The sequence below is a fragment of the Trichechus manatus genome, unplaced genomic scaffold (genome assembly GCF_000243295.1).
Source record: "Trichechus manatus latirostris isolate Lorelei unplaced genomic scaffold, TriManLat1.0 scaffold00007, whole genome shotgun sequence".
NCBI lineage: Eukaryota > Metazoa > Chordata > Mammalia > Sirenia > Trichechidae > Trichechus > Trichechus manatus.
In genome coordinates, this window is record NW_004443943.1 from 18,748,718 (window position 1) to 18,773,789 (window position 25,072).

Here is a 25,072-nt window from a genome sequence, read left to right on the forward strand (position 1 = left end):
CTTTATTCATGAAAAGAAGTGGGGTTATGAAGATTAGGTGCACACGCAAGAAGTAATTCAAGATGGAACCCGTAACAAAGGCTCCTGGGACTGGATGGCAGGACTTATTACGGGATGCCGCACCTGCACAGCTCCCCTCCTGGTGGCTGCTGGATTCCTTTTGTGGGTGTGTAGGTCACCTTGTGGATGTCTGCGCATGCTCCAGGGACAAGATCACCGTTCTTCTGAAAAACATCAAGGAAGTACATTGAGAGCTGGGTGGGTTGTTCTTTCATCATTGCATGTTCCAAGGTAACGAGTTTTGTGTCATAGTTAAGCACGTTTTTAGTTCAGGGTCCTCTGCCTAGGGGCTCAGTCCCTTTTTCCCTTCCCTAGCTCACTAGTAACTGTAAAGACTATATTGATCAGAGCCATCCTTCTTAATTACTATTACGTTAAAATGGGAATAAACTTCCATCGCTTTCCTAATTTCCTTTAAATGATCTTGGGGCAGCTCATCCAAACTTCTCACTTACTGGAGAGCAACTCCTTCCTTTCCCCGAATTGGCTTACAAGAAAACAACAACAAAAAAGGCAGTTGTGGGGAAAGGGAAGAGACATAGTAAGGAAAACGGAAAACAAATCCCCAAGGAGAAAGGGATTGTGGAAGCTGAAAAAAAAAAAATAGAAATTTTCCCCACACTAAGACTTAAAGGAATATACAAAATTCCTAGGTCGGGGTAAAACTTTCAAGAGTTCTTTTTCATTGTCGGAAACAGTAAGGAAATTCAGCTCGAAAAGTTCACGCATTGAAACAGAAAGTAAGGCTGCTCAGCTTCAGCAAACCTCACCACAAAGATGGCGGTGGGACGAAGCCCCTTCTCTCGCCGCCAATGGCTCTCGCCTCACATTTCCCACAAACCCCTCCGCGCGGTCCCGCTCCCCGAAACCTGCCCGGCCGGTCTGCGGCCACTGCGCACGCGTAGGGATACGTCACGTGCGCTCCTGGGTCTCCGCGGAGCTAGCAGGAGGGGCTCTGCCAGCTTCTGTCGCCGCGTCGCTTCGGAGCTTGGACGGCGAGTTCCCGTTGCTTCCGTTGCCGGGGGGCAGCCAGGGGGCACGGGGACGAGTGGGGAGTCGCGTGGCGGCGTGACTATGGGACTGCGCAGGGGCTGGTGACAGCAGGGAGCCGAGCGGCCCAGGCCCTGAGCGCGTCTCCTCCGGGGGGCCTCGCCCTCCTGCTCGCGGGGTCGGGGCTCCTGCTGCCGTTGCTGGCGCTGCTGTTGGCGGCGGCCAGGATCATGTCGGGCCGCCGCTGCGCCGGCGGGGGCGCGGCTTGCGCGGGCGCAGCGGTGGATGCATTGGAGCCGGCAGCCCGCGAGCTGTTCGAGGCTTGCCGCAACGGGGACGTGGAGCGAGTCAAGAGGCTAGTGACGCCGGAGAAGGTGAACAGCCGCGACACAGCGGGCAGGAAGTCCACCCCGCTCCACTTCGCCGCAGGTAACCAGGGCCAGCGCCGCCTCGCCTTGCTTCGGACCCCACCTGCGCCCCTGCCCCGCGTTCCGGGGCCGTAGGCTCGGAAACCACACACAGTGCTCCTCTGTCCCCAGCCTTTCCCCCTCAGGACTCCAGCCTTGGAGATCTCGCTCTTATTAAGTGGAGATTGAGGAGATTGGTGGCTAGGGGGTGAGCGTGCTGCACTCACTGGAAGTTTTTTTTTGTTGCTTTGGCTTTGTTTTGTTTTACAGTATGAGGAATACCTGTACCAACTTCCGGTCTTGCTATTCTAAAAGGCCTCTACACGCAAGAAAGAGTAGGGTTATAGTAAGCCTTGTGCTTTGAAAAACTATCCCCAAAATCTAGTTTTTTGCAAGTTCTGGTATCAAGTTGCAAGTTGTCTTTTCAGTCCTCGGGTTAAGGTTTTAATGTTGTTTGTTGCTGTAGAATGATTCTGACTAACTGCTCCATAGAGTTTTCAAGGCTGTGACCTTTCCGAAGCTGATTGCCAGGCCTATCTTCCAGGCGCGCCTGGGTGGGTTCAAACCGCCAACCTTTTGGCTAGTGGTGGAGCACTAAACCATTTGTGCCACCCAGGAACCGAGATCTTAAAGGCCTCTGTAAAATACAAGGAAGTAATTTAGTAGGACTGGCTTTCTTGGCCATTGACACACAAGTGTTAATTGGTTTATCAGGGGTCATCACTCATTAGCAAGGCACTGTAGAGACTGATAATGGAAATAGGTAAGTTTGGGGGAACCGAGCTCTGACTTAGCTTGGTTGGCCTCCTAAAGTCTGTGCCAAACACACAAGTTGGGCTGGAAAGCAGTAAGATGAGAGGAAAGATTGTGTGGATACCTTAGCTGTGATCTAGAATTTAGCTTGGGATTAACTTTGCCAACTGTTTGAATTACTTACTTTTAATATTTATTAGGTTCACTTTACGTTAATGTGTATTAAATGTAATTGAAAAATTTAAAAGAACTAGACTTATTTACATAAAGCAGTTATGATTTGCACTTAGAGAAAGATTGTGAACTCAAGTGAGCCATGTATGATTGAAGGTGGGAGTAGGTTCTTATACCTTTGATAGTCCTGGTTATCTTGTGTATTACATGATGGTTTAATTTTTTAAAAAAGCAGAGGGATATGTTTTAAAGCACGCCTGATCTTTCGGGGCAGGGGTGGCGAGCAGAGAAAGATGTCCTTGTTTACAGACAGTGCTTCTACATTTTCTACCAGTTGGAGGCAGTCCCTGGGTGGCAGAATGGTTAAGCACTGAACTACTAGCCCAGAAACTGCAAACCCGGAGGTACCTTGGAAGATAAGCCTGGCAGTCTGCTTCTGAAAGATTACAGCCTTGAAAACCCTTTGGAGCAGTTATACTCAGCACACATGGGGTTGCCATGACTCTGAATCGACTGGAAGGCAACTAACAACAACCAATTGGAGATTTGTTTGCTTTAACCTACTCCCATTTTAAAATATAAATACTATTAGGAGATATGAGGAGCCATGGTAACGCAGTGGTTAAGGCAGTCAACTGCTAACCGAAAGGTCAGTGGTTCGAAACCACCAGCAGCTCCGTGTGAGAAAGATGTGGCAGTCTGCTTCAGTAGAGATTTACAGCCTTGGCACCCCTGTGGAGTCAGTGAGTTGGGAGTCGACTAGTCGGCAGTGGGTACCAGGAGGTATGTTTCTTGATCAGTTGTATATTTCTTGAGTTCTCACTGTGGAGCCTCTTTGAGAGAAGGCAGCTTGGGGGACCATTGGTGGTGAACCAGAAGTAGCTGGTGGACAATGGAAAGGGAAGGAAGAAAGGGACTAAAGCCAAATCTCACCTATTTAGCTATTTTGCCTGAAATTTTGGTGGTCATTGCTGCCTTCATTCAGCTAATTAGAATTGCCCTCTTTGAACACGTAGTCAACATTTAAACAACTGATTTGGCAAACTGTCAAACCAACTGATACATAATCCAAAGGGTAGTGTTACTTAGGTTCTGTTCACTTGATGTGCAGATAAAAATAACCAAGGAAGCTCTTAGTTGCTACCTTTCAAGAATTCAGTGTATTAATGAATTCATATCTGAGAATAGTAATATTTAGAGGTTTAAGGTTGTGAGATTAGCCTTATTGACCTTGTTCCCCACCTCCACCCCACCGCCACAGTTCTGTCCCAACATTCAAGGCACCTTTGACATAGATTTCATGCTGTTTGTTCAGATTAAAATGGAAAACTTAATATTTTAAGAACTGATTCATCTGGCAGCTTAGCAAAGTTGTCAGGTACGGGTCATAAGATTAAGAATTTAAAGTATAAAAAGGGAGTAATAAAAATTTTTGAGAGGTCTGCATTCAGCTGGAAGCTAAGAGTCCTGCATTTAAACCTAGGTGTAGAAGAGACTATAAAAAAAAACCTTTGTAAAATCATTCTAAGTGATTGATTAATGAGAGAGAACCTATTTTCTTAATTTTTAAATAAGAGCATCCAGCTACATTTTCTCTTGCTGTGCAGAGAAGACATTTTATAATCTCTTTTATAGGTAGTAAATTATCAGTGTTAACATGCGTGTGACCATACTGTTAGAAGTTTAGCAGAGGTGGTGGTACTGTGTAACTGCCTAACCTAACAGTTTCTGGTGTTTGTATATTAAAGAGTATGCATTGAAAAACATTCATTCTTTCTGAATTTTTAGCCAGTTAAAATTTGGAGGTTTTATTAGGGGGAGGCGTGTTTTTGTTTTTTTTTGTTTTGATTCCTAGAGAACATTAGGAGTAAAAGATCTGTGCAGACCACAGAAAATGAATCATAATAGAACAGTTTAGAAAAAAATTGGTCTGTCTTTCCATCTAAAAAATTTATTTCAATTAAAAGACTAATCGATTGCCAGCCCCAAATGAGCTAAGTTCTTCTCTTAATGAAAACTTGTGACAAAACCCATTGTCATCGAGTTGATTCTAACTCATAGATAGTCAAATAAAATAAACAGGGTATTTTCTTCTGTTAGGTACTTTTTATTATTGAACTAGATTATGTTACTTCTAGATAAGTGTGATTTAAGAAGTTATTTCTTATGAGAACAATTACTCTGAAAATGGTTTCCTCTTTATTCCACCACCACCACTCTGCCCTCCCCCTGCCCGCCATACACAGAGGATGTGAATGATTTTTTTTTTTTTAATGATACATTACAAACTTGTAGAGGCAAGTTGGAAGTAGGAGGCTGCAGCTCTACTTTTACTGAAAGCAAGAGCATCTGAAATTTTTGACAGTGTAATCCCCTAGAAGACAACAGATTTCACTGAAGGAAACTGCTTCTCTGAACTTATTTCTGAAAAAATGAAGCGATGACAAACTTTAGAGACAGTCATCTTGGTGTCCATTGTAGCGAAAGAATGAAATACATAGCATTCCCTGAAGTCTTGGAACTCTTCAGGAGGGAAAGGTAGAGTTCCATGGCTTGATAGTCTTAAATATTCTTTAGGGTCTGCAGAGAACTATTATCCAGTAAAGAAAAATTTAAAACCTTTTATTAGATTCAAGGATCTAGGTATACTAAAAAAAAACCCATTGCCGTTGAGTCGATTCTGACTCATAGCAATCCTATAGCGCAGAGTAGAACTGCCCCATAGAGTTTCCAAGGCTGGAATCTTTAGGGAAGCAGACTGCCACATCATCTTCTCCCATGGAGCAGCTGGTGGGTTCAAACCGCTGACGTTTGGTAGGCAGCTGAGCACTTAACCACTGTGCCTCCAGGGCTCCTTTTCAAGTATAAAACCAAACCCATTGCCTTCGAGTGGATTCCAACCCATAGCGACCCTATAGGACAGAGTAGAACTGCCCCATAGGGTTTCCAGGGAGTGCTTGTGGATTCGAACGGCCAGACTTTTTGGTTAGCAACCATATCACTTAACCACTGCACTAGCAGGGCTCCTTTCCAGGTATATAGGTTGTGAAAAGAGAGATGATACATAGGATGTGTTATGAAGAATAAGTTGAAAAAGGGCTTGCGTTGTGGAGGTCTAGATAAATAAGGCAACACTTTGGGGCTGTGTCATAGATTGAATTGTGTCTCCCAAAAATACATGTATCAGTTTGGCTGGGCCATGATTCCCAGTATTGTGTGATTGTCCACCATTTTGTCATCTGAGGTGATTTTCCTATGTATCGTAAATCCTACCTCTATGATGTTAGTGAGGTAGGATAGGCGGCAGTTATGTTAATGAGGCAGGACTCAATCTACAAGATTGGATTGTGTCTTGAGCCAGTTTCTTTTGAGGTGTTAAAGAGAGAAGCCAGCAGAGAGACAGTGGGACCTCATACCACCAAGAAAGCAGCTCTGGGAGCAGAGTGCATTCTTTGGACCCAGGGTTCCTGCGTGGAGAAACTCCTCGTCCAGGGGAAGATTGATGACAAGGACCTTTCTCCAGAGCCAGCAGAGAAAGCTTTTCCCTGGAGTTGACACCCTGAATTTGGAGTTCTAGCCTACTAGATTGTGAGAGAATAATTTTCTCTTTGTAAAGCCATCCACTTGTGGTATTTCTATTACAGCAGCTGCAGATAACTAAGACAGAATTTGGTACCGAGAGAGTGAGATGCTGCTCTAACAGATACCTAAAATGTGGAAGTGGTTTTGAAACCGTGAATGGATAGAGGACTCAGAAGGAAGTGAGGCGAACTGTTAACACCAGAGACAGCAGCAGCAGAGAACTGGCAGTGGCAGAGAACCGGCAGCAGCAGAACCAGGAGACCAGCGCCAGACAGCGCTGGAGCTGACTCACGGAGCTAGAGAGAGCTGAGTGCCTGTGCGCTGGAGGCTTCCTGGAGGAGTGGGGTGCCTCTGGGCACTTACCAGTGGAACTAGGCTTGCCGACCCATGGAGCAAGAGAGCTGAGTGCCTTCCAGCCGAAGTTTACTGGCAGAGTGAGGTGCCTCCAGGCACTTATTGGTGGAGCTACATAGCTTTGGAACACTTCCTTCAGCAGGGCAGATGTGAGCAGAGAGGCCCGAGGGGCCAAGAGCCCAAGGAACCAGGAAGCAGAAGCTGAAGAGACAAGGAACACAAGAAGGAGGGCTGCCTCAGTCTCAAAGTGTAGAGCCATGGGCCTCTGGAGTTTCTACGGGTGGAGTCACCATTCGGATGGAGGAGGAGAATTGGTGCGTCTAAAGCCAAGGGAATGGAGTTGAGAGAATAAACTTTTGTTCGTTAAAGCCATCCACTTGTATTTCTGTTACAGCAGCTCCAGATAACTAAGACGGGCTGTATTTGTAACATGCTACTCAGTGAGGATGGTGCAGGACCAGAGAGCTTTTCATTCTGTTACACATAGGGTTGCTGTGAGTCAGAACAAACTCAGTGGCACCTGACAACAACACTGAGGTCATGGGAAAATAGCCCCATGTACATTGGACCAGTCAGACTGAACTTGGATTTTATATTCAATTGTGTGAATTGCATATAGGAGGGAATTTTATTCAGAGGAGGGAATTGGAATTTATCATACAAACAACAGATACAATACTGGGGTTGCTTATTCTTGAAATGAAACAAGACTAAGGCTAGACTGTGTTACTATCTTTACATGTGGAAGACAGTCATGTAGAAGAGTGAGTAGATAAAATTTGTGTGGCTTTAGCCGTCAAAACTAGAATGCATAGATGAAAGGTTACGAAGAGTAAGACTGCCTTTAACAATCCATTCAACCATGGAACTGGCTGGAAATATCCAAGCAGAGGCTAGGCTGACATCTTTCAGAGATATTGTAGAAAGGATTTCTGCATAGGATGGGAGATTGGACCAACAGGTCAAAATCTGACTGGTACAGAAAATGTAAAATGAATACCCCAGTGATAAAATTGAAGGTTTAGACAACTCAGCTACCAAAAATATAGTCACTTTTGTGATTGCCGTTCATATGTTTTCCTAAATGGTGCTATTGAAGATGTCTGATAACTTTTCAGTAGCATTTCTTTCTTCTGGCTATAGTCCGACATCATAATAATAAAAGATAAGTAAAGTGTATCAACATTGCATACCTAGGACTACAATTACAGATTATTTCAGGATTGATGTTTGCTGTGGGAGATAATTAAATCCTACATCAGCAGAAAACCGCAATGTTAAACAAAGACCAGTCTATTGAAGGCCACCTAAAACAACAGAATCTTTATTAGCTCATCAAATCTCCTAGGATATTATCAAGACTTGAGCTACATCTTTTTCCTCAGCTCTTGTGGAACCTAGAGGTAAGTGGGTGACTTCAGTAACACCTAGTTTGGAGTGCTCATTTTAGTACGCCTCCATTTAGATTGTCAAAATTATATCACCCCAGAGGCCATGGCATTTTCCTTTGCAGGTTTCTTCTAGTATGGCCAAACAGGTAGTATATCGGTCCCAAGTTGAGATGGGCAAAGCCTTCTCCCTTGTATTCCTCATTCTAAAGAAATAAATGTGGAAAATACCTTTTCTGGATCTTAGTAAACTAAATTAAATAGTAAATGAGAAGTTTAAAATGACATCCCTCAGAAAAATCTGTCAACAAGAGTCCTGGGTATTTGAGTCAAAGCTGAGGGCTGCTTGCTTATACATTCTCTTCTCCCAGACCTCAGGAGCCTTCTGTTTCATGGCATTTGTTAACATTTTTTGTTTTGAACTTTTCCTTCTGACAAAGCCCTCTGTGACACCAGCCTACCTTTAGATTAGCAAAACGTCACCATCATTTCATAATGGACCAGTTGTGTCATCAGTGGCCCATCTCAGGGCAAAACTTCCTGAGTCTTGAGTTGGTTTCTCTGTAGTGACTTCAGCTACCGCACAGCTTTCTGGAAGCCATTCCAGTGAAAGCATGTTTCCAGTATAGCAGGAAAATGTGATACTGTTAACAATAATCATAGATGACAAGACAGTTCTGGGACTCCTAAAACTGATGGCACCTAAACGTTAATGTAACTTGACGAGAGAATTTAAGTAGATGGCTTTTCTCAGTGGTCACAAATCAACTTCATATTCTCTGTGAGGGTCCTTTGCTTGTTTTTCAAACAGAGCATTCAACATTCATTAAATAAATGTTTATCAAGCCCTACTATGTGCCAGACACTGGCCTTGCCCTTAAGTAAGCCATAATAAGCAGAACGTAATACCTGCCATAAGGTGACACAGTGTACTGATCAGCAAGTCTGCCTTCCAGATATCTTGCTTTGCTTCATTGTCAGTGCTTTATGTTGTTGTTATTGTTGCTGGGTGCTGTTAAGTCACTTCCTACTCACACCAACCCTATCATACAGAGCAGAAGTGCCCCATAGGGTTTCCTAGGCTATAAATCTTTACGGGAGCAGATTGCTAGGTCATTTTCTCCCATGGAGCCACTGGTGGGTTCAAACCACCGACCTTTCAGTTAGTAGCCGCTTGCTTAACCACTGCACCAGCAGGGCTCCTTAGTAGAGTAGATTCAAATTCAGTGTGTGATGTCATCAGGATTTTCACACACAGAGCAGTAATTGGAGATGAGCACCGTTCCAGAATTATAAAATAAACCCAATGTGCCCAGGTTAGCCATGACTACCAACTTTAGACTTCTGGTTCCTTTGTAAAGAGATCTTGTAGGATATGGAGGTTGGCATTAAATATAAGGATATGCCTATTCATGTTCTACCTGGCCAGTGAGAACATGATCAGACTATACTTTGCAAAGCTATTTTTCTTCAAGAAATGGGTACTAAACAGAAGAGCTTTGAACTATTCTTGAGACCTTAAGAATGGAGATTTCATCAGGGATTAGCCCTCAGTTTGAGAAGCATCTTAAATCTAAAGGTTTCACCACTTCCAACAGCGGGAGATTTTAATTTGAAATAGCTACGTACTGGTTGTCTCTGAATAATTTCTTTTAGTTCCAAGAAGTGGCTTCAAACGTGAAAAATCTGACACCCTTCATCTGCTGACTCAGAACAGCACCATAACCTCCACTCACATATAATAGTCTTTAGAATGAAAACATGTTGATCTCTGCAATCAGATTCCAGACTGGTTTCAGACATCTTAGTGGCTAGGGAACCTTGTTGATACAGACTCACTGAAGTAAAAGTCACTTGTGTTTTGAACTGTCGGAAACAGTGTTGATAGAATTAGCTGACCCATTCTACCCATATCTCCTTTTCAACTAAAACCTCAAGTTTCAATATTTAATCGTAGTATTGAATCTATTTCTTTAACAGTTAAGCAGCCCTCTTCTCTTCCCAGTGATATTTTGACAAAAGGCTACTTTATACTTTAGACTTTTCTTTGGCTGGATCACCAACCCTGTGGAACCCTAGTTTACGCTCTCTTTTGATGTTGCAGTGTAGCTATTTCCGTGCCCTCCTTACTCCCCCTTTTTTGGGAGCTAGCCTGTAATAGTCACGTTTTGATTACTTCAGATAATAATGATTACCACTGAAGAAACAGGGACACTTTCTCTAAAAGTGTTTGAGTATATCAAGTAACTTTCCAAGGGGAGAGATGCTTGTACTAATTTTTCTTTATTCGGAATACTTTTATCTTACTTTCCAATTTAAGGAACGCTAAAAGTGTTTCCTCCATGTGGGTGCTGAATGGCTGGGATGCTAAAATCGTTGATTGAGGCAACTATGAATAGCTTGCTTAGAAAGGGACAATATGATTAGCAGTGCCTGGGCAGCCCTGACAACACGTTTGGGCTTTCCTTTCTTGAAATTTTCCTACTTGATTTTTGCAATACCATTCTATCTTAGTTTTACGTTTCAGGTTCCTTTTTTCATACCGTAATATATTAATTCAGCAAATATCAATGAATTGCTAATTATAAACTTTGATAAGTGCCAGGGGTTACTGCTGTGAAAAACAGACAAAAATCCCTGGTTTTACAGAGATTGCTTTCCAGTAGGGGAAAGGAGGAAACAGACCAAATAGAGTGTTAATATATGGGTGGGCAGAATGGACTGCTTTAGAGAGGATGGTCAGGGATGGCCTCTTAGTTATCTAGTGCAGCTGTAACAGAACTATCACAAGTGGATGGCTTTAACAACAAATTTATTTTCTCACAATTTAGGAGGCTAGACTTTCAAATTCAGGGTGTCAGCTCTAGGGGAAGGCTTTTTCTCTGTTGGCTCTGGAGAAAGGTCCTTGTCTCTTTACCTCTTTCCCTGTTCCTTGAAGATCTCCATGTGGCTTGACATCAGTCTTCCCCCATCTCTATTCTCTAACTGGCTTCACAACTCCTACACTAATCCTGTTTTATTAACGTAACAAAGACACCCCATTCCCAAATGGGATTATAACCACAGGCATAGAGGTTAGGATTTACAACACATATTTTTGGGGGACACAGTTCAATCCATAATACCTCCTTAAGGTGACATTTAAACAGATTAAACACTGAGTAAAAGCTAGGGATGCAAAGAGCAAGGGAAGAGCATTCCAATCCGAAGGACAGGTTGTACCAAGTTCCTGAAGCATTTCTGGCCTATTTGATGAACTGAAAGAAAGCTGGATCATAGTTGAGAAAGGGAAGGCAGTATGAAATAAAGTTAGAGAAGTAGGTGAGGCCTAGTTCATACAGGCAGCCTTGTAGACCACAGTAGAACGGTTGACTTATTCTAAGAGCATCAGTGGAAAGCCAATGAATTATTTTAAATAGGGGTATGATAACGATGATTGTTTTTAAAAGGTCACTGGAGACAGGAGTGGAAATGAGAGGCCCACTTAGACTATTGCAGTAATTCCTGCTGGAGATAATAGTGGTTGGATTAGGGTAGTTCCAATGAATATGGAAAGAATTTGGGGAACATTGAGTTTGAAATGCCTTTGAAGTGTCCAGGTGAAGAAATGTCAAGAAAACAGTCTGGAATTCAGGTGAGAAGTCTAGACTGGAGATTTAAATTGGGGGGTGTGTATCTAGGTCCCTGAGTGGCATCAAATGTTTGCAGTCAACTACTAACCTAAAGATTGGCAGTTTGAACCCACCCAGAGCACAGCGGAAGAAAAGACCTGGTGATCTGCTTCTGTAAAGATTACAACCAAGAAAACCCTATAGAGCAATTCCACTCTAATACATGGGGTTGCCATGAGTTGAAATTGTGACTCAACAGCGACGGGTTTGGTTTTGGTTTTTTTAGCTCCCAAATTAGTCAGTTTTGGCCCTTATCATCTCTCACATGGACTGTGACAGTAACCATCTAAACCCTAAAGGACTGGTCTACCTCATATCTCTTCTCATTCAATCCATTTATCCCTACTTAACTCCAGGGTAATCTTTCTGAAAAAGCAAATACAATGAAGTCACTGCCCTAAACAAATCTTTCAGTGGCTCCTAATGTATCATAGCAGTATTTTTGAAACTATTTCTAAAAGGCACCTCAGGGATACAGAAGTATTTGCTTTTGGGTCTTTGTGACAGGGAGAAGAAAGATTCAACCAGAATAGTTTTTTTTAATTGTAATCAATTCTTTCAATTTGCAACTCTGTGAGCATCACATATATCCTAGGCATCGGTATTTAGCAGTGAGCCAGACACACGTGTTATGGAATCATTTGTGTCGTTGAAATCTCCTGCCTGAAAACAGTTTGAAAAACAGTTGTCTGTGGGACAAAGAAGGAGCCCTGGTGGCGCAGTGGTTAAAGCACTCGACTGCTGACTGAAAGGTCAGCAGTTGGAACCCACCAGCCACTCTGCGGGAGAAAGATTTGGCAGTCAGTTTCCGTAAAGATTGCCGCCTTGGAAACTATGGGACAGTTTTACTGTCATAGGGTCGCTATGAGTTGATATTGACTCAACGACAGCGGTTTTGGGTTTTTATAGGACAAAATCCAGATGCTGCCCTTGTATGACGTACAGGGTTCTTCCTGATCTGGCATCTGCCTACCTTGGCATTCTGTGTCCTGGCTGTTATGAATTATTTGCTCTTTCATGCCTTTACGCCAGTGTACGTTTTGTTTCCTCTGCTTGGACTGGAGCGCCCTTCTCTTGCTCAGCTCCTTCCTCCCATCTCTCCTCATTCATCTAGAAATCTCTTCTTTTTCTCTAAGTTCTCATCTTGATAAGAGATGGAAATTCATTGGTACTGAAGTTTGCTCTGTAAACCAGTATAAATGATTTATTAGAACTTTTTGTTTGATATGAGAGGGCAGTCGCAGCAGAACTCTGGAATGTATCTATAGGAAGCTTCCTTCCTAGAAATTACTTGGGTTGTGTGAGTAGAAGAGTACGGGCTCCTTTGAAGACACCTGATCTTACGATTTTGCCTAGAATAGCACCTCTCCCTATCCTCACTACACAGACAAATATAAAGTGTAAACAGATCTTTTTTTGTTACTGTCTCACAACACCCCCCTCCACCACCACCAGTTTGGCAGAAACATTTTATGGGATAGATGTGTGAAAGGTATTCCTAGCAAAAGTTCGTTTTGTCACCACTTCATAAGGTATTGATTTACACATTTAAGTTATATACTTAGAACATATGAAAATGTTTGTGTACTAAATATGCAGAATTCTACATTTGCAATTAAATGCTATTGTACAGCAGAAAATGTTTGAACTTCGGGTTTTCAGTCACTTACTTTATAACCATCTGTCTTAGTTATGTAGTGGTGCTGTAACAAATACTACAAGTGGATAGCTTCAACAAACAGAAGTTTATTCTCTCACCGTCTAGTAGGCTGGAAGTCCAAATTCAGAGCATCAGCTCCAGGGGATGGCTTTCTCTCTCTGTCAGCTCTAGAGGAAGGTCCTTGTCATCAGTCTTCCCCACCCCCCATCCCCCATCTAGGAGCTTCTCTGCACAGGACCCTCGGGTCAGGCTGTGCTCTGGGCACTGCTTTCTTGGTGGTATGAGGCCCCATGTCTCTCTGCTCGCTTCTCTCTTTTACATCTCAAAAGAGATTGGCTCAAGACACAATCCAATCTCGTAAATTGAGTCCTGCCTCATTAACATAACTGCCTCACTGCCGCTAATCCAGTCTCATCAACATCATAGAGATAGGATTTACAACACAGAGGAAAATCACATCAGATGACAGAATGGTGGACAATCACACAATACTGGGAATCATGGCCCAGCCAAATTGATACACATAATTTTGGGGGACACAGTTCAATCCATGGCATTCCACCCTTTTGTCCCCCAAAGTTCACGTCCTTGCCACATGTAAAACACATTCATGCCATCATATCATAGCAAAAGTCTTCAATCAGCTCCAAGTCCAAAATCCAAAAATTCTTCCTCATCTGTGAAATCTAGAGTACAAATTATCTGCTGCCAAAGCACAGTGGTAGAACAGGCACAAGGTAGACATTTCCATTACAGACGGGAGAAATTGAAGGGATAACAGGCAGCAAGCAATTCAGCAGATCACCTTACATTAGCCTTCAAGGCTTTGAAAATAATCCTTTGTTCTCTGAGACCATTTACATAATGGCCCTGCCCTCCAGACTCTAGGTGTTGGCCACACTGTCTGGATTCTGAGTGGAGGCCCCTCTGCCCTGGGCTTCAGCTCCGCCTTCCAGGCCCTCTGGAATGGCAACTCTGCTCCCTCTGCTTTAGGCGCACCATTCTCCTAGTCCATTTGAGTGGCAGCTCCACCCTTAGAAACTCCAGAGGCCGTGGCTTCACCCTTTGAGACCCCAGAGGTCGTGTCCATACCCTTTGAGACTGAAGCAGCTCGGCTTCCTGTGTTTCTTGTCTCCAGTTTCTGCTTCCTGGTTCCTTGGCCTCTCAGCCCCTCAGTCACTTACTTTATAACCATCTGTCTTAGTTATCTAGTGGTGCTGTAACAGAAATACCAAAAGTGGATGGCTTCAACGAACAGAGAAGTTTCTTCTCTCACCGTCTAGTAGGCTAGAAGTCCAAATTCAGAGTATCAGCTCCAGGGGATGGCTTTCTCCCTCTGTTGCCTCTGGAGGAAGGTCCTTGTCATCAGTCTTCCCCTGGTCTGGGAGCTTCTCTGCACAGGAACCTCAGCCCAAAGGACACTCTGCTCCCAGAGCTGCTTTCTTGGTGGTATGAGGCCCCCATGTCCCTCTGCTGGCTTCTCTCTTTTACATCTCAAAAGAGATTGGCTCAAGACAAAATCCGATCTCGATCTGTAGTTTGAGTCCTCCCTCATTACCATAACTGCCGCTAATCCCATCTCGTCAACAGCATAGAGATAGGATTTACAACACATAGGAAAATCACATCAGATGACAGAATGGTGGACAGTCACACAGTACTGGGAATCATGGCCTAGCCAGATTGATCCACATATTTTTGGGGGACACAGTGCAATCCGTGCCACCATCTGAGGCATTGGAGAGACCCTTTGGCTAGCAACTCTATAGAACAGGGTAAAACTGCCCCATAGGGTTTCTAAGGAGCGACTGGAGGATTTGAACTGGTGACCTTTTGGTTAACAGCCATAGCTCTTAACCACTGCACCACGAGGGCTCCCATTAAGATTAGTGATATATTTTAGGTCATCTTTCATCAATGAATTCTTGAATTGTTAAATCTGTTGTAATTTTCTATCTGAAAACAGTGTTGCTTGTACTTACTGATTCTGATTTGATGTATTTTCCTTTGGAAAACTTAAATATGGATAATTTGTTTTCTTCTAGGTTTTGGGCGCAAAGATGTAGTTGAATATTTGCTTCAGAATGGCGCTAATGTCCAAGCCCGTGATGATGGGGGACTTATTCCTCTTCATAATGCATGCTCTTTTGGTCATGCTGAAGTTGTCAATCTCCTTTTGCGACATGGTGCAGACCCAAATGCTCGCGATAATTGGAATTACACTCCTCTCCATGAAGCTGCAATTAAAGGAAAGATTGATGTTTGCATTGGTAAGATTTTTTGATTTTTATAATTTCCCTGCATTTGTAACTATTCTGAATCTAGATTGAATTCATTTGTTAATATGGTCAGATTCTGCCAGGCTAAATTTAAATATTTACCAACACTTCATGACTTATTTACTCTACTATTTATTGAGTGTCTTTTGGTGTGTGGCACTGACCTTAACTTCTTTGGAGAATAAAGTACAAAGTTCCTGTTCTCTAGAAACTTGTGTTCTCTTAGGAGATAAGACACACAAAGGACCAGATAAAGGCATAGTGATCAGGGAGTGTTTAGGGAATAATAAGTGCAGTAACTTGGCTGGAGTCAAGTCTCTACTTCCTAGAGTCTTTCCAGGAAAGTAGTGGGAGACAGGTTGCAAAAATAGGTGGGAGTTTGTTTACAAAAAGCTTTAAATTTACGTCAAGGAGCTTGATATTTATTATGTAGGCAGTGTGGAAGGACTGAAGTTTTTGAGGAGGGTAATGGTACGATAAGAGTAGTATATTTTACAAAGAGTAATCTGGTAGGGGGTTAAGTAGGGTAGATAGCATCAAGGAGACTAGTTGGGAAACTAGAGTAACCCAGGTGAGAAACGATGAGGACATGAACTAGAGTTATTGAAGAAGAATAAAGAAGCACTTGAAGGGAACATTTATCAGTCATTTAGAATACTTGAACTAACAAATAAAATTAGGATTTGCTGACAAGTTGGTCACTATGCCAGAAATTTATAATTGAGGAGGCTAGCTGTTTCAGAATTTTCAGTAATCTGGTATTTACTTTTTTGAGCCTACCAAAGTTGGGGATGTTGGACTCATGCTACTTTAGCTCTCTTACTCTGTGAAGCAAAACAGTTGAAACCCTTGAGACAGATAGAAAGCCATCTATATGCCTATGCACTAGGAAAAGTCCAGGGACTCCATGTTGTTGTTAGGTGCTGTGGAGTCAGTTCCCACTCATAACAACCCAATGTGACAAGAGTAGAACTACCCCCACAGGGTTTTCTAGGCTATAATCTTTATGGGAACAGATTGCCAACAGGGGCTCCATATTAGACAAATCGTCCCCCCAAAAATCCCAAATCATTATTCATATCAAAGTCATCAGCTTAAATTAGGAAATTTCTGAAGATACAAAACATTATCTAGTTACCTCTGCCCAATTTTTCTTTACCGTTTATTATATTAAGTTCAAATTACCTTCTGCTCAAATCTACTCTTTGTACCACTTCTGTTGATCACTTTATTCAGCTTATGGGGAGATTATGATTGATGACCTTATAGAATTTATTGAAACATAAGGAGTCTACCTAGTTTGTTTTTTTTTAAGAATTTACCTGTGTGATTTTTTAATCACACAGATCCCTATTCCTCGGCTATCTATAGTTTTAGAAATTTCATTTCGTTATGATAGAACAGTCTTTGTAACACACAGTGTTCTTTTGGAAATTTGATGGAATGAGAAAACAAGCTTTCAAGCAAACTTGCATTTTCTTACACATTTTTATGTGTCCTTAGTCACTTGTCACCAGCTCTGTAGGTAGCAAAGGAAAATCTGGCATTGAACTTACGGGGAAACTTGTTTAATGTGTCTGTGTTAGTGCATTAAGGAGCCCTGGTGGCACAGTGGTTAAGCGCTCGGCTGCCAACCAAAAGGTTGGCTGTTCAAACCCACCAGCTGCTCTGCAAGAGAAAGTTATGGGGCAGTTCTTCTTTGTCCTTTAGGATTGCTATGAGTCGGAATTGACTCAACAGTAATGAATTTTATTTAGTGCATTAAATACTGGAATGTCTTAAATACTGTTGTCTTTAAAATACAACACCATACTATCAGGCTATGAAGTGTCTTTAAGCAACTTTGAGGTGACTTCTGGACAAGAATATTCGAGAAAATTTTTTACTAAAATCAGATTGTCATGATTACCATATGGAAGGTGGTGTTGCTATTTTGCAGTACTCTTACAGCATGGAGCTGAGCCAACCATCCGAAATACAGATGGAAGAACAGCATTGGATTTAGCAGACCCGTCTGCCAAAGCAGTGCTGGCAGGTAAGTCTGTGTACTCGCTTTGGTTATTGCAGGAAGGTTATAAAGAACAAGCTGCTAGGTAGACAGTCCACCTCCTGCGGTTAATGACCTCAACTAGATTTTTAAAGTAGTGTCAGTCAGTTGCCATTTTTTTTCCACATCTGGACAGTTAACATTTGATTCTTGTCTAAGAAATGTAAAGTTTTGTTTTTTTCTTTATATTGGTATTTAAATTTGTCATTGCTACCTTGGGGGATGAGCAGAGAGTGATAGATAATTGTGTTACTGTCATGTATTCAGAATATTTTTTAAGTTCTTGAGTTTTCCAGGTAACTTATGCTTACCCCTTAATATACTGTTCTTTTTTTTTTAGTTGATAATTTCTGATAGAATCCTTTCAAAGAGCACTAACCATTCTCTTGCTTTTTTAAAGAGGGTGAAGAGTGCCAATTGTATTCTGCTATAACATATTCACATCCTTGGGACCTATTAAGATATGTAAGGCTGTTCTCTATATTCATTTTAGAATAGCAAGCTTTACTGAGTTGTATCTATTTCACGTTTCTCCCTTGTCAGCGTGCTTTCCTATTAAGCAGCTCTCTGCCATAGTTTTTACTGGATTCTTACCTGCCACGAGGTGGACTTTACAATATGTGTAATGTAGTAGGCAAAAGCCTGAGGTATCCTCCTGTGAGCTTTTTGTGCTTGGGCTTTGTGATGTTGCTTCAGAAAATTTAGACTAGTTCCCCAAAAGACTTCTAGAAACATGAGCTATTGTATATCTCAATTCAGTGTTCATTTTTTCCTTCACTATTCCATGTTTTTACCTTTTTAAAAAATTTGGGGGCTCAGAAGAAGCCTTGTCCTGGCAATCGATACGCAATTGTCATTGTGGGCAGCAGTTTGGATTTGGTTTCAGCAGAACAATCAATGCTGTCTGTTATATTAAACTATGTTCCTTTAAATTGTATTGATTTTTATAGTTTTTGCATTCATTTATAAGTATAAAAGTTATAAACATGGTAGCAGCTGGGTGGCGGGAGGAGCCGTTATGGATTAAGTCTGATGAAGATGACAGTCTCCCTGAAGTACTGAGACTTTGTGGCAGAGCCCATGGGGGAAAAGAGGGACCTGGCTGAGATTGGTGAAGTCTTAGGCAAGAAGCTGGAGGAAAGGGGCTTTGACAAGGCTTATTCAGTCCTTGGCCATTTAAAGAACGGAGAAGACCTCCTCCAGAAATGGCTCAAGGACTCGTGCAGCGCCATTGCTAAGCAGTCCTGGGACTTCTTTGGGTGCCTTTGAGAGTGGTGCCACGCCTTCTAGTGATGCTCTCCAGGGACCCCCCCTGGCCCCAGCATTGAGTCTCCAGAGTTTGCAGCTGAGTGGGGTCTCCTCCCCTGTCCTTTACAAAGGAAAAGATTGCTGTTGTCATACCTCCAGCGTACTCCAGGGTCTTGTGCGAGTTCTCTCCCCTCACCATTTTAACTTTTTTGGAATTCTCGCTCTTGCCATGTGTTCCCCTTCCTTCTCCTTTCCATGCCAGTTCCATGCTGACAGTTTCCCAGTTTTCTTGAGTGGATTCTCGGCCCCTCCCCTCACTCTTGCCCTTACCTCTGGTCGGTTTTATGCCATTTGGCACCTTTTTTTGGCAGAGTAGTCATTGTTGATGTAAAGTTTTTTAAAAACAGTAAAGTCAGTGGCCTTCAAAAAAGCAATAGAGAGTTTTATTTAATATTTTTTAAAATATTTGTAGATATTTAAACTACCATTATGAAAAAAAACAGTGTTTAAAAATATTCTGGATTCATAGAAATGTTAATGATTGTGTTCAATCGGTGATACTTAGATTATCTTCCATCATTTCTGTAACGCGAGTATATTGAGTTTTGCATTGTTTTGCTTTTGAAAGAAGTTATTGATGCATTTTGTTCCAAAAATAACATACTTATTTTAGGAATTTTGAGAAGAAAAAAAGAAAAGAAAAGCTTGCCCATAATCCATATTTCCTTCTGAGCTTTCTTTTTTTATATAGTTGTCATCATACTTCATTATGTAACACTGAATCATTCCTTTTTTCACTTACCATAATAAAGGTATTCCATGTTCATAAATGTTTTTAAGCTGCATGATATTCTAAGTAACCATTTTCCATTTGTTGGAAATTTATTTCCAAATTTAACTACCTTAGCTATAGTTCAGTGAACATCTTTGTGCATAAAATTGTCATTAATTACATTAATTTTTTTAAATTTCCACTAATTTTTTTTTTTTCCCCCTAATTCTTAGGTGAATATAAAAAAGATGAACTCTTGGAAAGTGCCAGGTGTGTACTAATGTTATAAATATGCACCATGAGTACTTCATCATTTAAAATTTTTCTTTACAATAAACTTTTAAGAGAGAATAATGTTTTTTAATCAGCACATACATGTCTCCAGGAAGGATCTGATAAAGAATACCAACTGCTAATGTATTTTTTTGTGTTCTAGGAGTGGCAACGAGGAAAAAATGATGGCTTTACTTACACCGTTAAATGTCAATTGCCATGCAAGTGATGGCAGAAAGGTACTTCCTTTTACAACTAGATTTGTGCTCATCTTGTGTGCTCATCTTCTGGTACCATGAAGATGCATTTATCTTATTATAAATTAAAACATGTTTGAAGAGAGTGCTGATGTTTTCTTTTAAGCAGTACTTGAGAATTAATTGTTAAACTTCAGTAAAACTTCATTGATAATAAACATTTAGTTCTTTGCATCTTATGTGCAGTAGTGAATTTATAAACTTGCATACTGGGACTTCAGTGTGTTGGAGTTTGTAAAACCAAATTGATAGCAACTGTTGTTGTTGAGAATATACACAGCAAAACATGCACCAATTCAATAGTTTCTACATGTACAAGTCAGTGACATTGATTACATTCTTTCAACTTGTGCAACCATTCTCATCCTCCTCTTCTGAGTTGTTCCTCACCTGTTAATGGTACCAACTATTTATTTAGGCAGTGATGTTTAAGTTTTTTTTTTTCCTGGATTGTCTAGTTTTATATTTGGGTTTTTACTTTTTCATACATTTTTAAAAGTCAGTATTATTTGACTTTTATTAATTTACTTAATGTAACATTTCAGTCAACTCCATTGCATTTGGCGGCAGGATACAACAGAGTAAAGATTGTACAGCTGTTACTGCAACATGGAGCTGATGTTCATGCTAAAGACAAAGGGTAAGCATTTGAACAAACATTAGGACTTCTTAAATGTTATTCTCCTTATAAAAGTCTTTGTGGCCTCATAAAAATAATTTCATCATATTTTTTACTTGACAGCATAAAGTTAACATTTATTGAGCTTATATAATATGTAGATTGCTCTGAGGATACAGGTAATTATAAAACGTTTAATCCCACCACTTATGGAGCTTACACTACAGTTTAGGAGGCATGAAAAGACATCTAACAATACAGGGAGTACTCTACTAAGTCCCAGGTGATAAATAAACAGGGATAGTACTATAGGAGTTCCTGGGAGGCAATTGGCAGTGGTGGTCTGGGAAAGCCTTCAGGAGGATGTAATACTTGACCTGGACCATAAAGGCAGGCTCAATTTAAGAAGGCAGAGAGTATGGGGAACGTCAGTCTGTGAAGAAAATTGCTTTGAATGAGGGTGCTAAAACACATAGTACAGCAAGTTTAGGAAACAGTGATTAGACCAGCTTGGCTGAAGCAGATGATTCACATAGGGGAGAAATGAAGGTTAGGGTTAGAGTGATAAGTAAGAAACAGGCTCTAGAGAACTTGGTTTTCCAGCCTAAGGAATTTAAACTTCATTCTCTGAGCCACAATAACTATTGGAGGATCTTAAGCAAGGGGAATGATAACATGCCAAAAAAAAGTTTTAAGAGGAGCATTCTGACAGCATTGTGTAGGGTAGACTCAAGAGGGAGGAGACGAGAGGCAAAAAAGAGCAATTAGGTGAGGAATCATGGATTCAGGTGTGCTATGGATCTGTAATGGTGACAGAAGAGGTGCCACCAAAAATGGAAATAAAGTATGGATGCAAGAGATATTACAAAGAAAGAAGGATAAGATTTGTTGAATGTCTGGATGTGATGAGAGAGAAAGGAATAAAAAGATAACTACATTTCAGACTCTAGGCTGAAAAAGTGGGACCCAATGACACACACACTGTCTTAGGCTGGGTTCTCTAGAGAAGCAAAACCAGTAAAGTGTATAAATATATATACAGAGAGAGATTATATCAAGGAAACAGCTCACGTGATTGTAGAGGCTAGAACGTCCCAAGTCCGTAGATCAGGGTAGAGGCCTCTCCCAAGTCACACAGCTGCAGAAGCTGGCAAGCCCAAGATCGGCAGGTCGGAGAGCAGGGCTCCCACTCAACAGCTGTGGAGATCAACGAATCCCAAGTTCGGCAGATAAGCTGACAGCTCAAGTCCCAAGAACTGGAGATGAGACGACAGGAAGCACCGCAGGATCCAGAGAGAGCAAAAAGCCAGAATGTCTGCTTATATACAAATGCGGCCCACACCCCCAAGGAGACTCCCTTTCATCTGATTGGCTACTCACAGTATATTCAGTCATGGGAGTGATTACATTAAAACACGGAGAATCATGGCCCAGCCAAGGTGATACACCATCTTAACCATCACACATACTGAAACCCAGGAAGGAAAATTGTTTTTGGGGAAAACATGTTGAGTTCACTTTTAGAAGTCTTGGTTTTATGAGACGAAGATGGGAATTCAGATGGAAGTGTCTAGTAGATAGTTGAGGATGAAATTGATGTTTAAGAGAAAGTAAGGAATCATGAGCAAAAATAGTGAGGAAAGCCATGAGCCTTTAAAGAGAGATGACATGGAACTAAAGACTAAACTGTGGGGAGGCCATCATGATGGTGGCCATAGTAATTGGTCAGAGATCCCCGAAGGGAGGGAGTAGCTTAAAAATAGAAGTTAGAATTTAAAGGTCCTGCTTAAAATTTAAGATCCTACGCATATAAGAAATTCTTCATTTACCATTGTGAATGAATTAGGTTTCAGTTTATTAAGGAATATAGCAATTTACCTTACAGGATCTCAGAAAAACTTTCAAAGAAGAACCAGTATTTGAGCTCTGAGTCTGGAAAAGATAATGTGGAAGTAAACCAGACCAAAGGAGAGAGGGAAATCTATCCTGCACCCGGGTAGCAGTATGTATAGAGACATTCAAGGAATTACAAGTGGTTTTGCATGCCATTACTGAAGGGTGAGGTTAAAGAGGGTCAGATTATTGTGTGCCACGCTAAGAAGTTGGAATGGTCTCTTGAAAGCATGGAAGAACCACTGAAGAATTTTAAAACAAGGAATAACCACGAGAGTCACCTTTTAGAAAAATCTGGCTACAGCTTGAAGGATAAATTGGAGTGGAGGCTGTTTTGCTAGTACAGAGGAAAAATAATACAGGCCCAACTCAAGCAGCGGCAGTAGCAGTGGAAACAAAGGAGACGGTTTGAGAGAGATTTGGGAGTTAGAACGTTAGCACTTAGATTTCAAATGGATGTTATTAAATTTTACACATTTTTATTAGAAGGTCACATGAGCCATTTGCTATTTCAGTTTAAGAGTAAATTAAAATAGGCCTTGTTGTTGTTGTTGTGTACCTAGGAAATATGAAATAGCACAGATGTGTTTTCCCTTCTCATATTCTAGTGATCTGGTGCCGTTACACAATGCCTGTTCTTATGGTCATTATGAAGTAACTGAACTTCTGGTCAAGGTAAGTTCTCTTGTACCTTTCTAATAATTATTTTCTATAATTATGTGAAATTATTTGAAATATATCTTACCTATTTTTTTCTGTGTTTTTTGTGCTTGGTTGATATAGATAGAATATAATCTTTATAAAATACAGGTGATTGATAGGTTAGCATCTGACTGCTTTTAAGATTTTTGAGATACCGTAAGATTTTAAATATAAAGTAGCACTACCATCTTGAGAATAGCAGATCAAGTGATTCTATAATTTGTGGCTGATGTGAAGTTTCAAAATTCTTGAAAACTAATAGCAACAACCAATTTTTAGTGAATCATAGATTATAACCATCAGTTATATTTGCAAGACTTGTCCGGTTATACTTTGGGTTGGAGCAGGCTCACTTGGTAAGCTTCACTTCTTTAAATGTGCTGGACAGCTATTGTTTCACAGACAAGTCCCCAGGGCTGGCAAGAAACTTCTTATTTTGACTCCTGTTAGGTGAGAATAGAAGGTATATATTCTCTTTGAGAGTGGATCCAAGGATGTTACCCACATGCTTCCATTCTGTCTCTCAGTCTCTGTCTATGTATTTGCCCAACTGCTGCCCACACTCTTGAGACCTCTCTTACCAGGCACCCAGTCTGCCCCTTCAGTGCTTTTCCTCAATCTCTTAGCAGCTGTCATGGGAAGGGAAAGGACAGTTGTTTCTGATGCCTCTTTGCTTATGGTCATCTATGACCACAGAATACATTTTCCCATGGAAACAACTTAACAAATAGCAAGTTGATAACTCTGAGTAGCTCATAAGCCTTTTTAAATTTATTATGTGGCCACAGTGTGATACATTTGTAGCAGTAATGCCTTTGCTTGTTGTAAAACTGAATCTTGAATTCAGCAGAGCATTTGGAATATTTTATAGATGAGAGTGAAACATCATACAGATTGTACTGGGATTTACAGACGACTGAATGGTGTTTTCTTAAGACCTAGTGTTTAACTAAAGAATGGGAGACAGACTACAGGTCATATGGAGAGAGGAGGTTAGCTCACGTGAGAGCACAGGCAGTTATCAAAGTAGTCAAATTCAGGAAAGTCAGGAGAAAGCAAGTAGAGGCAGAGGTTCTGAAATTGCCTCTGGTAATGTAGGCAGAGGGGTTCTGGGCAATACTGAGTCATTTGGCAGAAGCTGGCATTTAACAGCAAATGTTCAATGATTGCTTTTCATGAACAGGGCACTGTGCTAGGTGTGAAGGGTACTAAGACATAGTCCCTAGTCAAGGTGTTCAAATAAGGTGTAGCACAAGAATAACAAGAAAATCTCTTAACTTTCTTCTTCCTTATAGCCTCTAAGTACAAGGACACAAGTAGATTTTTCTAGATAGGAGATAAAATCTATCAGGTAGATTTCTAGTTAAACATCTGTACAGAAAGTGTTGATTGGTGTTTCTCAGCTTGAAAGGGAATATTGGAACTTCTTATGGATGCTACAGGGTCTATCTTTGCCTTTCTCTTGGTGCACATTTTTATTATTGACTTGATAAACAGAAGAGATGCTTCTAAAATACGCAGATTAACAGGAAGCTGGGAGGGATGACTAATATTCAGATTGATAGAATCAATTAATGATATACACAATAATATGAATGAACATCAGAAATGTGCATGAAAGAAGCTACACACAAAAGGTGCATACTGTATATCTTAATTTGGGTGATGGTATCACTTGTCAAGCCTCATCAAACTGTACTCTTAAGAACTGTGCATTTTACCATATGTAAACTATATTTCAGTAAAAGAAAAGCTGCAGGTTAAATCCAAAGCTTTATTCTAAAGCTTTTATTCTTAACAATAAAAGAGTTAAATAGGCCTTTGTAGGCAGGCCTAGCAACCACCTACTGTTTTTCCTTGGAGGAAAAATGTATCTCTTTCTGAACTAATTGGCTTAGAAAGTGAACTTTGGGAACATAATCTATTTAAGCTTGCATAATGTT

The 25,072-nt window shown here is 41.1% G+C and overlaps 1 protein-coding gene and 1 pseudogene across 4 annotated transcripts in view; both read left to right on the top strand.

The window, feature by feature from the left end:
• Positions 1–992: 992 nt before the first annotated feature.
• The window catches only part of TNKS2 (tankyrase 2), a 61,996-nt gene continuing 37,916 nt past the window's right edge, over positions 993–25,072 (top strand). For 3 of the 4 annotated variants that reach the window (XM_023739972.1, XM_023739976.1, XM_004369925.3), the window contains exons 1-7: positions 993–1,479; positions 15,085–15,309; positions 17,258–17,353; positions 19,619–19,655; positions 19,822–19,897; positions 20,461–20,555; positions 23,036–23,102. In XM_023739972.1, coding sequence (XP_023595740.1) covers positions 1,281–1,479; positions 15,085–15,309; positions 17,258–17,353; positions 19,619–19,655; positions 19,822–19,897; positions 20,461–20,555; positions 23,036–23,102 — 795 coding nt within the window. In that variant the 5' untranslated portion in view covers positions 993–1,280. The remainder of the gene's footprint in view (positions 1,480–15,084; positions 15,310–17,257; positions 17,354–19,618; positions 19,656–19,821; positions 19,898–20,460; positions 20,556–23,035; positions 23,103–25,072) is intronic. The other variant, XM_023739974.1, reaches the window with a different exon arrangement.
• Positions 17,838–18,702, top strand: LOC111822244 (barrier-to-autointegration factor pseudogene; annotated as a pseudogene).